We start from the raw sequence: 16,254 nt of genomic DNA, 5'->3' as shown, positions 1-16,254 counted from the left end.
GAGCACAGAGACCTCACCCTTGAACCCCTTCAGTATCAGGGGAGGAGGAGGAACAGGGGTGGGAAAAGAAAGTCATCTTTCCCCTTCAGCCATTTAGACTTTCCCATGACCCCTTTCAAACAGAAAGGCAAACATCCACTCAGACATGACTTGGAAGACGGTAAGAACAAATACAACATACTGAGTGCGTGTTTTGTGCCAAACACTGTGCAAAACATTTTCTAGGCACTACCTGCTTGATCCTCGCCATAGCCCAAGAGGTAGATATTACTGTTCCCATTTTACAGATGGGAAGGCTGAGCCTTTGGGCAATTCAATAGAAATAACAGCTAAGTTGAAGGGTAGTTGTGAGGAGTCCACAAGAGAGCATATTTATTTCTGTAACTCAGAGACTTGATTTGAATCCCAGCTCTTCATCATACTAGCTGTGTGGCCTTGAGAAAGTCACTTACCCCCTCTGAGTCTCACCTTCCTTCTCTGTAAAGTGAGAAGTTGGATTAAGAAGACTTCCCTGTTCTTTGGTTTCACTTTGGGTTCCAGGATGACCAGACCCCACTTCACTGTGCAGCTCGCATTGGCCACACAAACATGGTGAAGCTCCTGCTGGAAAATAACGCCAATCCCAACCTGGCCACGACCGCTGGGCACACCCCCCTGCACATTGCAGCCCGAGAGGGCCATGTGGAGACGGTCCTGGCCCTCCTGGAAAAGGAAGCATCCCAGGCATGCATGACCAAGGTACAGCCTTCCTCCTCCTGTTCTCTGGAGGCAGCTGGCTACAGCGGGCCTGGGGTGTGGGCTGGGCGTTCCCTCCTGTTCCTCTGTGTTGCCTTGATGATGCTGAAAGCAGCCGGGAGGACCAGCACCCCCAGCCTGGCTGCCATCTGTGAGCCTGATGTGTCATCCTTCCCCAGAAAGGTGGTAAACTGTAGTTTCTCATCCACCCACCCAGCCTTCATCCCTTTATCATGAAATAGCTGTTTGGTCTGGACAAATCTGGTTCTGGAATACAAGAAGGGCTAAGGCTCAACCCCTGCCCTCAACTTGCTAGTAGTCGAATAACAGCACAAGGTGGTTTTATGCTCCATCACGAGAGGTGCAGGTGCAATCAGAGGAAGCCTGCTAATTTCTGGGGCCTTGGCCTCTTGAAAGGATCAGAAATTGCTGTGTCCTTTATTTGATCAGCGTTTCCAGTTAAGGCAGGATACCTCCTTTGCCATGGGCCCTTTCTCTGGAGGGTGGGGGGGAGACAGCTCTGATGCCCCCTGGTTCGGACAGCCTGTGTTTCTCCTCAGAAAGGATTTACCCCTCTCCATGTGGCTGCCAAGTATGGGAAGGTTAGGGTGGCCGAGGTGCTGCTGGAACGGGACGCACATCCAAATGCTGCTGGAAAAGTGAGTTTGAACTCCACCACTGCGCCCCCCCCACCCCCCCCCCCCCCCCCGCCCCTCTCTCACCTGAGAGGCCAGAGCAAAGGATAAACTTTGCTACTTGGGAATGACCTCTCTTACCCATGCCTATTGTGTCCATCTTTTGAATGGGCCACCATCTTGGGGGAAGGGGTTTTGGAAAGACTGTCTTTCTGACAAAGGCCTTGTCCCCTCAGGAAAACCTGGTGGCCTCCTCTGAGCGAGTGCGTTAATTGTACTGTCCACCAGGCCCTGCAGGAACGGGGGGAGGGTAGGAGGGAGGGAGGGGTAGCCCCGGGTCTGGCTGGTTATGCTCTCGGGTGACTTCAGATCAAGACTGGCTTTGGAATGACCTTTTAACCAGATTGTAACTCTGTAAAAGAAGTGATACACATCCCAAAATGGCACCTCTTGTAGCTAAAGGGATCACTAGTAGAAAGCCAGTTGAGTGAAGGCTGTTCTCTTTGTCCATCTTGCCCCCAGCAGAATGGCTTGACCCCTCTGCACGTGGCCGTCCATCACAACCACCTGGACATCGTCAGGCTGCTGCTTCCCCGGGGCGGCTCCCCACACAGCCCCGCTTGGGTAAGCCTGCCTGGGTCCATATACTGGGAGCCCTGGCCCCAGACCTCAGAGCCTGGGCCTCTAGAAGGCAGGCTGCCTGCCTCTCCTTCAGGAAGGGCTGTTCCAGGAGCAGCTGGAGGGTTTTCGTGTTTTGCTTTTATTTTTACCTCTGAAATCTCACCTCACTTACACAAATGTTACCTGCGGTAATTGCTACTATTTGGAGATCAGGAGTGGGGTGGAAAATGGGTAACACTTCTCAGCCACAGGTTCCCTCACAGAGGTGGGATTCGTTTTACACAACAAATGTGTTCCCCAAAGTGCTGTGTGTCAACTGAGTTTTGTCAGCTGGTGGTCACAAGTCAGCATGTCCAGGAATCTCCAGGAGCGGTGAGCCTTGTCAGGTTCTCACTCCATTTGGTGCTGGCAGCACAATGGCCACACCTGGCAAAATATTTAGGGCTGAGGGTGAAGCTGTCATAACCTTGAAGGAAGGGACCTGTTTCAGACGTGAATAGTCACCCCCAAATGTATTTCTCTCAGGAGTTCAGACTTGGAGATGGTGGTGTTTTAACAAGGCACACCCAGGTATGTTACATGGTGGACATAAGTCCAGAGTGCCGGCCCCTGAAACATGCTGCTCAGAGTGGCAGGTTCACGGCCTCTCGAGGGAACCAAGTGAGGGAAGCTGAGCCGGCTCGCTTATGTAAGATCAGACTGGGGGTGGGGGCAGGCAGTGCAAGGTGGAGGGATAAAGCTGGAAGTGAGGATCATTTTCGGGGACAGGCTGCCTGGTGTGGGACCAGAGGGTGCACAGTGTTTGTCTGTGAGGGGAGGGGGCTGATGGCCACGCAGGGGAGGAGGGGAGATGAGTGGGGGGAGGGGCAGGGCTCTGCTACAAAGGACAAACAAACCTATCAGGTTGCTCACTGATAGGGCAGCCAGGACTCGGAAAACAGGACCGTTTCTGAGAGAGCACGCCCTGCCCGATGCTCAGCCACGCGGCAGGAGGCTCAGCGCTGCCACGGTGGAGGGAGCCACGGCAGAGGGAGCCACCAGGGCGGGTTGGTGTGTGATTATAGCTGACACCTGCTGACTGCAGCGGGAACAGAGCCGAGTCCGGGAAAATCCGTGCAGGCCTCAGTTTGTCTTCCCTCCTCAGAATGGATGCTCATCTGAATTTTACAGCCTCCCTTCCCTGGAGACACAGCGTCTCCCAGACACCTCTGTCTCCTTGGGCTCCTGTCCCTGCCGCTGTTGTAGCGAGCCCACATCACTGTGCAGACAGAGCATGCGGCCCCGCTAAGATGTGACTTACTCCTGCCTCTAAAAATAAAAAGCTGGACTCCCCGCCTCCTCACTCCCCTCCTTATATAAAAGAAATTGGAGCCAGGTTCATGGTATTTAAAGAGAGCCTTATCCAAGCACAAACCTTGTACAGATGGGGTTTGTTTCCATGGCAAAAAATAGTTTCCCAAGTAGTCTGGCAATTTTGTAGAATTTCACATGCAAATCTCTCTGCACCCAAACCAAACCCTCCCCCTTCTCATTTTGATGCTAATGTTGTTTTAACATTTAGGCAGATTTCTCTCCAGTGTGCATTCTTTTGGATGAGCTCATTTCCTTGGGAAAAAAAGACCTTTCCGTAGCACATACCCCTCCCTAAACACTCCACCTAGCTGCCCCTTGTCCTTGTCACCTACAGAAGGTAATTCATCCCCCTTAGTCCTGCTTTCTGGGAAGCCCAGAGGGGTAGTCTCTGTTCCGAGACTGCCAGCTGCCCTTGTACGTCGGGTTGAACCAGGGATCACCTGGCCTGAGTTGCTGCCAAAGTACATGTGCCCTTTGCGAGGACAGGGTGCTGTGTTTGCCAGTATGGATGTGCCCAGCTGCCCAGGTGACCCGTACTCCTGATTAGACTGCCATGAGTATACTTCGACTTCCCTGTTACTGTCCTTTACCTATTGGAATTCCTAATAATCGTTGCTTTCCTGCTGTGAATACCTGCTATGGCCCGGGCCCTGGCTGGGTGCTCAGTTAGGTCATCCCACCCATCCTGGGGACGGCACTGAGAAGCAGATGTTCTCTGAGGCTCTCCTTACAGAGAGCCATCTCCTGTGGGATGGCTCCAGATCCCAAGCTCCATCTAGCAAACCACACCTCTTTCTTTGCTTTCTGTTGATACAACACAAAAAGAGTTTCGTTTAATTAATATTATAATCAAAGTGTTGATCTTGTTGTGGGAACACAACCTAAAGCGGATGTATTCTCATAACATATTTTTTTAAAAAGGAACCCAGAAGTGAATTATCTTACATAATTATTCAATTGAATTGAATCTTTTTATTCAATTTAATTCTCTGGGTAAATTACAACTTCTCATTTTCCCCACGATATCCACCTTCCTAATGGCTCTTTCCTTGTCCTCCAATGTTAGGACCCTGGAATGTTACTATATTGTCAGCCCCCTTTTTTCCTCTTTCCTTTTCCTGATCAGTGATCCTGGCAGAATCAGAAATGTTGGTTTCCACAGTAAGGCAGTGGCTGGCGGGGAGGTTCAGATCTCTGGGAGAGACAGAGGAATGCTGGCCAAGGTGGGGAAACCGTATGTCTTATGCCATCTGCTCCGGGACTGGCGGGCATGTGCTAGGAAGTCATGGGTCCTGCTCAGAGGCCCTGAGGCCTGGCATCTCTTTTAGTCCTGAATGTGTGGAGGCCTTGCTACTCAAAGTGTGGTCCCTGGACCAGCAGCATCAGCATCATCTGGAAACTTGTTAGAAATGCAGAATTTGGGGCCTGCCAAGAACTTCTGAGTCAGAGTACACATTTTAACAAGATCCCGAGTGCTTTGTGTACACACTGTGGTTTGAGAAGCAATGTTCCAGATGAAAGGACCTGGGATCTGGAGTCTGAAGGCCAGCTTGGGTTATCTGTTGTTCATTTACTAGGTGACATTAGATAAGGCCCTTAACCTTGCCGAGAATTAACTTCTTTAAGCCACAAAATGAGACAATAATAAAAATGCCTGCCTTGTTTGCTGTACAAAGGATAATGTAGGTGAAAGTGGTTTCTAACAGTGATGACCAAAGTAGGCTGTCAGCTGTCTGCAGCAGGATAAGGCACTTGCTCCATCCAACAGCTGTGAGAAAAGAACAAGTTAGATGTTATTATCCACTTTAAACAGCTTCAAAAAATATAAAAGGATGTCTCACAGACATTGAATATCTTGCCCCCAGTCACACAGCTAGTTCACGTGGAAAGAGGACTTGCCTCACTGTCCACAAGTTCCTTGCTGGGCTTGACCCTTCTTCCACCCCCTGCCTCAGCCCACAAGCCCGGGGAGGGTGGGGGTAACAGACAGGAGCCTTTCATTTATTTACCTAGCTTTCTAGTTCTTCTGCGAGCTGCTGGCTTTTGTGGTGACAGAGCACCTCCAGCAGAGCACTTTGTCATGCTGGCTGGGGGTGGGGGTGGGGGGGCTCCAAATCAAAGGGATTTGGTTGGTTTGTTTGTTGACTTAAATCACTCTCCTTGGTGACACCAGCTCTGCTCCCTGAGTGTCGCTGAGTGTCCGGCAGGCCAAGAACCTGGCCTAACTCTCCCTCAGAGGATTTAAAATCTAAGGCATGTGTTCATATTGTCAACTCAGCATTCTTGTAACCGGGCTCCGGGTGGCTTCTTCTGTTTCAGAATGGCTACACCCCTCTGCACATTGCTGCCAAGCAGAACCAGATTGAGGTGGCCCGCAGCCTGCTGCAGTATGGGGGGTCAGCAAATGCAGAGTCGGTGCAAGGTGTGACACCCCTTCACCTGGCCGCCCAAGAGGGTCACGCAGAGATGGTGGCTCTGCTACTTTCGAAACAAGCCAATGGCAATCTGGGGAACAAGGTAAATATGGCTTCTCCAGATTTACCCTGTAGTCGCGGTAATGTTTTAGTGGTAACTACGTAGATATTCTTTCTGAATATGGAGTACTTGCTGGGTGCTCAGGCACTGAGTTTAGGTGTGTGTCTGTGTGTGTGTGTGTGTGTGTGCACGTGCCCATGCATGAGCATGTAATCCTTGCCACAGCCCTGTGTAGGTTTTATCTCAGTTTTATAAATGAATAAACAGATTCAGAAAAGTTGCTTGTTCCCAGGGTTGCATGACCCTGAGCCTCCCTGACACCAAAGCCTTTTCTAGATAGATTAACTCAAGAATCTGCAAAAAGATCAATATTAAAATCCACAGTACACTTTCCCAAATATAGGCCAGTGTCTACATTCAGGAATGTAGTAAGTAATTTGGTACTAAACATTCGTTTTCTGTGGGAGAATATTTTTAAATGCCCACCCGTACGTTAAACTAGCAGTTCTCCATCCAGGCTATTGGTGGAAGAATCTGGGTCCTTCCAAGATTGTAGACAGCATTTTGAGAGGATGGGCATATGAGTGTATTTCTAGGTGAAGTCTTCGTAGTTCTCAAAGGAGCTTCTCAAAGGAACACATGACCCAAGAAAGACCAAGAATCACTTATTTTTTAAAAATCGTAGTTTTATTGAAATACAATTTACATACAATAAAATTCAGCCTTTTGAACTGTACTATTCAGTGGTTTTTAGTATATGTACAGAATTGGGCCACCATCACCACTATCTAATTTCCAGAACATTCTCATCACCCCAAAAGAAGCCTTATACCTATTAGTGGCCACTTCCCATTTCCCCCAAATATCTCAGTCCCCGGCAATCACTAATCTACCGTCTCTGAATTTGCATATTCTGGATGTTTCATATAGTGAAATCAATACAAAGAGCCACTCCTTTAGATGATAAAGGAACAGTTTCAGAAAGGCAAGCATTTTAAGGATAAACAGATTTGTTAAAAGATCCATTGGTTCTTTTTTGCACAGGTGTGGACAAGTGATCCCCAGGAGGGACCTGTTAGGGCAGGACCATTATACTGAGTGGATTCTTGGTTTCTGCCTTGTGCCATTTCAAGCAGGCTCTGTGAGGAGCCATAGGGTGGTGGCGATTCTCAGTACTGGAGTCATCCTCACTCATCCACATGGCACTACATGGGGCAAATTACTGTGTTATCCTAAGAATCAGGCGAGCGCCTGGAGGCTTGTGACGGACGTAGGACCTCTCCATGTCACAGCCTGTACTCGCCACCGCCCCACCCGCCCACCTGCTCAGGCCTTGCTGGGAGGGTTACTGCTCCTGGGCCTCTGGGCAGCCTGCTGGGAAGTGCAGAAGGCAGAGGAGGACAAGTGGAGTCCCTGGAGAGGGGACAGGCCCTGCCCCCCTGCCTCTGGCTGCAGAGGAATCACAGCTCTGTGGGTCCCACAGTTAGCAAAGCATATTGAGTAGGGGAGAGGGGAGAGAAGACTTTCCTGGCATTTTTGTGTGAGTGTGCGCATATGGGATGACCCCTCCAGCGCATCACTGTCCTGAGAAAGCTGTGCTGAGAACTCCAAGAATATGGTGCTTTCGGTCCCTGTAGGATCATCCATCCTTCGACAGTGCGGCACGGGCTGTGAGGTGCTAATAACATGCTACACTGAAGTGGCACGTCATGCTTTCCAGCATGTTTTCATCAGTGTTATCTCAACCTTACTTTGCCCTCAAGATATGTCAGTGATAACCCCTATTTTCCAGATAAGGAAACCAGATAGGTTTAGGGTCTAGATAGGTCTAGATAAGGACTCTGAAGCTTGTCCCAAATTATGGAAATAGGGAATGTTATAAGTGGAAAGTTCCATAAAGTTTCTCTAGTTCACAGGTCAGCAAACTACGGCCCATGGGCCAAAACCGGCCCACCACTTGTTGGTGTAAATTAAGTTTTATTGGAACACAGCCATGTCCGTTTGTTTCCATGTTGGCCATAGTTGCTTTCTCACTATAACTGACAGAGTTGGGAAGCTGTGACAGAGACATAAGCCTAAAATACTGACCATCTGGCCCTTAGCAGAAAACATTGTTAACCTCTACTTTAGTTAAGCCACCTCATTTTTCAGATAAGGATAGAGGCCCAGAGCTGGAAGAGCTTTGTCCAAGGTCACACACCTGTTCGGTGGCTACACAGCTAGGTTGGGCTCCCAAACCCCAGTGCTCTTTCTCTGTGGCTTGAAAATCTTTATTGGCTACAAGATGATGAACTTCTGTTTCCTTCCAGAGCGGACTCACCCCCCTCCATCTGGTAGCACAAGAAGGCCACGTTCCAGTGGCAGATGTGCTGATCAAACACGGTGTCATGGTGGATGCCACCACCCGGGTAAGGCAGGCAGTTAGTTTGTGCTTCTGCCCATGTGGGCTTCCCCACCCTTCTCCCCTATGTGCACCCCTAGCCCTGCCCCGAAGCCCTGCTGCTTACCCATTCTCACCTCTTGCTTTTCAGATGGGTTATACCCCACTCCACGTGGCCAGTCATTATGGAAATATCAAGCTGGTAAAGTTTCTGCTACAGCACCAGGCAGACGTCAATGCCAAGACGAAGGTACAGGAACACTTGAGAGCTGACTTCTATACTATCACTTCTTAGGTGCCAAATTAGGGTGCAGTCAGAGTTAACCCTGGGGCACTTGGGGCTGTGCCACAATTTTAAGCTTTGACCCTAGAGGCGGAAATGGGGAAAATGCCTTTTTTGTCTTGCACATAGAAGCCAGGCTCTATAATATGTGGGTAGTTCTCTCTCTCTCATAGCTAGTTAATCCTGCCAAAATGTTACCTTGCTTTACAGCAAGGATACAGTCCCTTGCACCAGGCGGCCCAACAGGGACATACAGACATCGTGACACTGCTTCTCAAAAATGGTGCTTCCCCAAACGAGGTCAGCTCGGTAAGTACCCACCAGTTTCCCAATTTTGGAGAAGTGGTCCCAATGGGCAGTCCCGTGTGACCCCTATTCACCACAGAGGCTCGGTCTACCCTTGCTGCACATCCGGGGCCTGGACCATAAAGTCACAACTGCGTCAGTAGCCCAGGGCATGGGTGCTGTGATTGATTTCTCTTTCTGGTGAACTCTAGGTTATCCTCTAAATATCATTTACCCTCCCTCTTTACCTTCGTTTAAATAGTGCTGTTGAAACTCTCTCTGTGCATGTGTGACGCCACTTTTAGTAATAGTACAAGTAGCAAAACCAAATGTCTTGGGTGGTTCATGATGTTTCAGGGCTTCGGGGTTGTCTTGAGCAATATGCTCAATCCTGAGTAGGGGCTTCCTCATTTGACGATGGGCAGGTTTTCCTAGATTTTCTCCATGGCTGCTTCCAGCTCTGAAGGCATCTGGACCTTTGTAGATGTGGCTGCTAAACCTATAACTGGTTGGAGCTGAATGTGTATGGGGCCCAGAACACATCCCTGGGACTGGAGAACTTAAAAGAAAATAAAGCCTCAATATCACTCTACTTCCACTTAGCTCTGTCTCTTCAGAGTAGAAAATATGCCCCTCCCCTGTTTCTGGTGGTGATTTGTGATTTCTAATTGGCCTAAACAGTTAACTGAAGTATGTATACATTATTTTGATTATTTTAGCACTCAGTCACGGATACCCAAAGAACTGGTGTTGTGAGCAGCACTGCCCTCCACTTTCCTCTTCCAAAATTGCATATGGTGCCTTCCTGACCCATTCCTTCCAGTTGGTTTGGTTCCCTCTTGGCAGTTCTTGACTTGTCCTGGCAAGATTTCCCCTGTTCTCATTTCAAAACTCCCACATTCGGTGCTACAGACTTAAAGTATCACTGCCCTTCTCTCTCCCGTACCCCATCTTTGCAAGCATTGTTCCTAACACCTGTCTGGGCTCACAAGTGTGCGGGGGTCTTGCTCTGGGCTCTGAGGTGCAGTGTGCCCACCTACACTCTTCTAAACAATTAGAATGTGAGCTTGGTCTACATAAAGGGGGCAGTGCTTTCCCCCCAGATGCCATTCCCTTATCTGATCTCACTCTGTCTCTGCTAATTTTCCCAGAATGGAACCACACCTCTGGCAATAGCCAAGCGCTTAGGCTACATCTCTGTAACAGACGTGCTCAAGGTTGTCACGGATGAAACCAGTTTTGTGGTATGTCGGCTTCTCTGCTGCACCATCCACTCCAGATACACACAGCCTGACAGGGCGCCCCTATGGGTTACTATGGGAAGAGGAGCACATTCTGGGACGGGATAGGAAGCACAGCACCCATGGCCGGCTGGGGCCACAGGAAGAGGGTGTTCTCCTCTATCAGGCGGAGTTGTACTGCCACCTAGTGGTGAAAAGAGTTAGGGCTGTGCCCAGACCTAAGGGGGCAAATAGCAAGCTGGGTGGGGGGCGGAGACATGGCAATAGGAAGCTGGCATTTCCTGTTTATCCCCTTGCCAGACAGCTTTCAGGCGGAAGGGCCTCTCAGCTTTGATTCTCTTCCTTTAAGACAAACCTTCTTTCCCACCTCCTTCCTGCTGAATCTGTGAAAGGGCCTACTGTTCTATTTGAGTTGAATTCTCTGCTTTTTCTTTTAGTTAGCCAGTGACAAGCACCGGTTGAGTTTCCCTGAGACGGTAGATGAGATCCTGGATGTCTCTGAAGATGAAGGTAACGTCTGGGATTAACAAAAAATCTGGGGAAAGTCAGTCCGAAGGGAGCACACCTGGGAGCCCTCTGTCCCTGGGTGCCTCCTGGCAGCTGCCATAGTGCATTCAAGGGCCCTTCTTGCACACAGACACACACATGCACACACGTGTTCTGCGGGGCTGTATCAAAGTCAGAGAGAACTGCTTTTTAATGATGTTTTCCATTATCAAAAATATTCCTTTAGTGTAATTTTAGGAACAGGAAAAAAACCTACGTCTCAGAGTTAAAATACAAAATGCCTTGAACTTTCCTAAATATATGTGTGTCTGTCCATTATACATGGAGTATGATTCTACTCAGATCAACTCTCAGAGCTGTTGAGAACTGCAATAAAATTCTGCCTGATACTTTCCTGTGCTTTGAACAAATAACAAGCTGTTTATTTAAAATCTGTAAGAATTTTTTTTTAATTAAGCTACTCTTCTGACCACATAGTGGGTCAGTAAGTTTTGGGGTGCAACCATTATTATGAAATCACTATAGTTTCAACTTCTGTGAGCCAGGGAGTGTTTGTAGTATATTTCCTGCCCCACATAAGCCTATCTCCTCACTTAGGTCTGAGGGGAGCCCTTGTGATGTAAAATCACGGGATTGGTCTGGATTATCTCTCTAGTCCCTGGTGTCTTAACCATGTCAGCGAGGTGATTAAAGCTCCTTTGTGTCCCCTTTAATATGCCTCTTGCATTAACTGACTTCAGTCCTACCCTTTCTTTTTTTTTTTTTTTTTTAATTTTTTTTAGTGTTTATTTATTTTTGAGAGAGACAGAGACAGAATGCGAGTGGGTTAGGGGCAGAGAGAGAGGAAGACACAGAATCGGAAGCAGGCTCCAGGCTCTGAGCTGTCAGCACAGAGCCCAATGTGGGGCTCAAACTCACGAGCTGTGAGAACATGACCTGAGCCTAAGTCAGATGCTCAACCGACTGAGCCACCCAGGTGCCCCTAAATAAGTGCTTGGTTTTTTTCTTTAAATTTATCCTGCCCTTTCTTAAACTTGGCTCTTCTTTGCTTTCCAGGAACTGCTCATATAACTATCATGGGTATGAAACACTTTCTGTTCCCTGTGGTCCTTTCTCACGAGTGCATTTCACCCTAAGCAATCCCAGCTCTCACTAATCCATTCCTGCTTTCCACCCTCCTCCAATGGCTAACAATCTGGAGCCAGGAGCTTCACTATAACAGGAGATTTACACCCATAAGATCCACGCCTGGGCAGGTAGCTCCTGCCTGTCCATTTCCGTGTCTGTGCCCATGCCACTGTGTTTGTGATCATAACTGCATGAGCTGTTGTTATTCCATTCTGTCAGCTCCAGATCACAGAGCCAGGATGCTCACTGCTAAGTGACAGTAAATGACACCGCAAGGTCGAGGGCTCCCGCTCAGTTCAAGCAAGGAAAGAGAAACAAAGAGGCAGTCGGGGCTGCAGACAGTTTGAACCACTTTGTAATGGACTTAGGAAATAATAAGGTTTCAGCTGCAATGATTATAAAAAAACGCTAGAGCCCTTCAAAATGAATGGGCTCAGTCCCATTATAGTTTACTCTTCCATAGTGTGTGGTGTGGCAAAGGACAGAAATAACTCTTTTCTTTGGCGTCTGTGTCCCCAGCAAGAGCTGTTTTGAAGTGGAGCTTGTTCAGGCCAAAGAAGTCTCTTCTGGCTGTATTTTTTGTCTTCTGCAAAGGCTGGTATAGACTAAGCTGTTGGGAGCTGGCTGGCTTGCTCTGTGCCACCGGGCTGGAGGAACGGAACGGGGCTGGCCCAAGACATTGTTAGTGGTCCCCTTGGAGCAGCAAGGGCCTTGCTCTGCCCCTCGGGGGCCAGCATTGAGAGGAGGAGCAGGAAAGCACTTCTTAAATAGAAAGAGGAAACCTCCATCCTGTCACTCATGTAGACTTGTGTGGTTTCAGGGGAAGAACTCGTCTCCAAGGCTGAGAAACAGGATTCCAGGGATATCGATGAAGAGAAGGAGCTGCTGGATTTTGTGCCGAAGCTAGACCAAGTGTAAGGAGCGTGCACACCGTGGATGGGCAGGCGGGCCCCGGAGCTCGGGGTGGAGGGGTTCCCCAGCAGGGAAAAGTCACAAGAAGGCCAGGCAGAGCGTGTGCTGCGGACAGGGAGAGAGTGCTGGTTGGCTGGACTGTGGGCCCGGTACTTTAGGATCAGTGAGCCCTGTCCCCTGACCACCAGGCGGGGTCACAGGGGCCTCTCTCTGCCTCTGCCAGTGTCCCTGCTCCCTCTCTGTCTCCTCCTCACAGCCCCTCCCTCTCCTGCACTCCCAGCTTCTCACCAGAAAAGTCCACTGAGGAAGATTCACATTAACAACTGTTGCCAAGCTGAGCTCATGCACTGACCATGGCTGTCTGCCAGCACGGCACCTTAGAGAAACCCACAAAGGGTTTGTGTCTGCCTGCAACACATTCCTCCCCCCACCACCTTGGGGTGCTGTGAATTATTCCCATGTGGGTACATCAGCACACAGAGAGATTTGGTGAATAAATCTAAACGTGACAACTTTGTAGAAACACCTAGTCCTCAGGGTTTCTGAAAAGACAAACATGTGCCATCTTAGTCCCAGGGCTCATTCAAAACAGGGCAGTGGAACAGCAGGAAGTGAAGGCCCAAGGGTATTTCACCAGTGAGTATTCACTGTATAAGATATGAATCTCCAAACTCAAAATCATTACTATTTACTGCATATCAGTTAGAAAGAAGTACAAGACTTGGCCCCTCATAAAGAACCTACCAATTTATTTGGTGGGATCAAAACACACTCCAGGGGGTGCCTGGGTGGCTCAGTCAGTTAGCATCCAACTTTGGCTCAGGTCATGATCTCATCGTTCCTGAGTTTGAGCCCCGCGTGGGGCTCTGTGCTGACAACTCAGAGCCTGGAGCCTGTTTCAGATTCTATGTCTCCCTTCTATGTCTCTCTCTCTCTCTCTCTCTCTCTCTCTCTCTCTCTCTGCCCCTCCCCACCTCATACTCTCTATGTCTCTCTCTGTATCTCTGTCTCAAAGATACATAAACATTTAAAAAAATTAAAACACACACACACACACACACACACACACACACACACACACACACCCCAAGAGGTCACAGAGCAGTACAGGATAAGATGTTAAGGCCAGAGCGAGGATCCGATCAACAAGGGCTCCGAGGCTGAGAAGCGGGTGGTAAGTGTGAGGGAAGGCTTCATGTGGGAGGCAGCCCCTTCACCTGGCTTGTGAAGGACAGCTGGACCCGAGGAAAGGCTTTGAGGTGAGGGGAAGAGGCTGGTCAGTGTGTGACGCTGAGTTGTATTGCTTGTGTGATGTGCATGTCGGGTTGTGGCAAGGGGGCAGGTAGGTTAGGTTATTATGGGGGTACGGAGGTGTTTCATTAGGCCTCCCATGGCAGCCAGGGGCTATTTAGAAGGATCATCCCTCTGATTTCCCCATGTTCTGGGTGTCTAGGGTGGAATCTCCAGCCATCCCCAGGATCCCATGTGTCACACCTGAGACAGTGTTGATTAGATCTGAGGAGCCAGAACAGGTAAGAAGCACCTTTTGTTTTTTTGTTCCCATCTGCAGAGAGTGGGTACCCCTGGGACAACGATGGTTTTGAAATGATCCACAGTATGATAGGAACTAAGAATTAAATGCCTGTAGCATTTACCAAGCCCTTCAATCCAGGCTTCCACATGTACTTTGCAGTCCCCTGTGCTGCTAGAGTTCTTATTATCCCAGATATTAATGATACAAGTCTCAGAGAGCCCAAGGGTGTGTGAAATACCATTATGCTAGTCCGTCCAGTCACAAATGAGGCTGAGACCTGACGCCAGAAATTCTGGCTCCAAAGTCCATGTCCTCATGGCCACACTCCCTGTGCACAGGCTCTCTGCGTGCCCGGGACAGTGGGTCACAGTGCTGGAGAGGGAGCTGAGGTTGAGCTGCGGGCCCAGTCACCGAACTCCTTTATTTCACATCCGTTAGAGATGGGGACAGTTTCTGCCTCCCCTTCCTCAAGGGATTATCAAGAAGTTAAAATACCAACACAGAAAGGGATGTCAGAGAGAGCTGTTCCCAGGCGGTACTCTTGCTCATCATAGTCCCCTATTTTGTGGCTTCCCTGGGTGCCATCTGAATTTGTCCCAAAAAATGGTGGGATGGTTTCAAACAAGTTAATTCTCCTTAATTTAATTTTATGCTATCTGGCACCCCCCTCCCCCACCACCACTACCGCCACCAAGGGAATGAGATTTTCTAGGATAAAAAGCAGTGTGATGTTTGCAGGTTGGAAATGATTGCCCTGAGGCCTGATAACTGAACTGGGCCTGGCCTGTTTTCCAGCTAAGGCTGGTCTTTTCCTCTGCCACCAAAGGGCTAGATGTCTGAAAGCAGCAGCCATAGCCCTGGACCCCAAGGGTGGCATGCAGGGACAAGCCAGCTGTGAAGTTGTCCAATTAGCCATCCATGCTAGTGCTGTGATACTGGAGTCACTCACTGGGAGGCCTTTGGGAGATATGGTGAAATATGGTCCTGGTACAGATGTGGCATATTCCCTGGATGCTGCCAACAACAATGAGAAAGTCACCGCGTCAACCTGTGTCCTGTTGTTCCTTGACCAACCCATTCTCTTCAGCTCCTTGCTTAAGTCATGCACTCAAGACAGTGGGCATTCCTGGGTTCTTACTGTGAGCCCTGTAGGAGGACTGTGAGACCCAAGCCTGACCCCTAAGAGCAGACGGGCCAGCTGGGAAGGGTGGGCTCAGATATGTGAAGCCAGTTCTCACAGATTGCGGAAAGAATCAATGTCCCCCATGCCAGATCATGCTGTGCGAAGCCTTCTGGATTAGAGTAGTGGGAAAGCTTTATGTAGGAGGCAAGGTGTGACGGTGGGTGGAGCAGGCCAGTGAAGGAGAAGGACAGGGGTGTCAGGACCCATGGGAGCAAGAGGGGACTTGGGAGTAAACCCAGATTCAGACCCTGCTGGCTTTCATGAGTGCTTGTGATATGCAACGCCCCATGGGAGGCAGCCCCATGGCTCTGCAGCTATAGTGTCATTGAGGGGCAAGGACCATCCCTTTTGCAGATGAGGAAGGAAGTCCCCCAAGGTTAGGGTGTGCCCCGTTCACCTCCTGTACCTCAGATACCCGCAGGACGAGTCGCTGGCCCAGAGCTAAGCAGCTAGTAGGTGATGGTGCAGGGTTCCAGTACCAAGTCTGCGAAAACTGAGCTCCCTAGAGCAGAGGTTTCACACTGGAGAAGGGCTGGAGGAAAGAGCGGGTAGGTCTGCAGTTTGTGTGGTGGATGTTGGACCTAAAAGGAGCCAAGGAGCAGCCATGATGGTAGGAAGAAGTCTATGCCTCCTTTTAGACTCCAGAAAAGCCTTGTCCAGAAAGGGTCAGTAGTGAGTGTGCAGGATTTGGGTCGCTTGCTTTCTGGCAACGAGACGCTCCTGAGCCTCCCCAGCCCAGAACGACACCAACCTGGCCAAGACTAGCTCCTGTGGCCCAGGAAGTGCTGGGACAATTGGTCTTTCTCTCCTCCTCAGGCATCTAAGGAGTATGATGAAGACTCACTCATCCCCAGCAGCCCGGCCACAGAGACCTCAGACAACATCAGCCCAGTGGCCAGCCCCGTCCACACAGGGTGAGTGACCCCGTGACTCACGGGTTATGGGCGTGAGTCTCACTCTCCCTGTCTCAGAGAAGGCATAT

The 16,254-nt window shown here is 49.6% G+C and overlaps 1 protein-coding gene across 19 annotated transcripts in view; it reads left to right on the top strand.

Moving 5' to 3' along the window:
* The window catches only part of ANK1 (ankyrin 1), a 218,852-nt gene that overhangs the window by 156,138 nt on the left and 46,460 nt on the right, over window positions 1-16,254 (top strand). For 8 of the 19 annotated variants that reach the window (XM_060653467.3, XM_060653459.3, XM_060653453.3 and 5 more), the window contains 13 exons: window positions 541-738; window positions 1,296-1,394; window positions 1,893-1,994; window positions 5,664-5,861; window positions 8,129-8,227; window positions 8,351-8,449; window positions 8,693-8,791; window positions 9,919-10,011; window positions 10,446-10,518; window positions 11,572-11,595; window positions 12,464-12,557; window positions 14,009-14,087; window positions 16,089-16,186. In XM_060653467.3, coding sequence (XP_060509450.2) covers window positions 541-738; window positions 1,296-1,394; window positions 1,893-1,994; window positions 5,664-5,861; window positions 8,129-8,227; window positions 8,351-8,449; window positions 8,693-8,791; window positions 9,919-10,011; window positions 10,446-10,518; window positions 11,572-11,595; window positions 12,464-12,557; window positions 14,009-14,087; window positions 16,089-16,186 — 1,355 coding nt within the window. The remainder of the gene's footprint in view (window positions 1-540; window positions 739-1,295; window positions 1,395-1,892; window positions 1,995-5,663; window positions 5,862-8,128; window positions 8,228-8,350; window positions 8,450-8,692; window positions 8,792-9,918; window positions 10,012-10,445; window positions 10,519-11,571; window positions 11,596-12,463; window positions 12,558-14,008; window positions 14,088-16,088; window positions 16,187-16,254) is intronic. The other 11 variants (XM_060653472.3, XM_060653468.3, XM_060653456.3 and 8 more) reach the window with 3 other exon arrangements.

This window comes from Panthera onca, chromosome B1 (genome assembly GCF_046562875.1).
Source record: "Panthera onca isolate mPanOnc1 chromosome B1, mPanOnc1 haplotype 2, whole genome shotgun sequence".
NCBI lineage: Eukaryota > Metazoa > Chordata > Mammalia > Carnivora > Felidae > Panthera > Panthera onca.
Note: the sequence above shows the minus strand (reverse complement) of the source record. Positions and strands in the feature narration are given on the sequence as shown.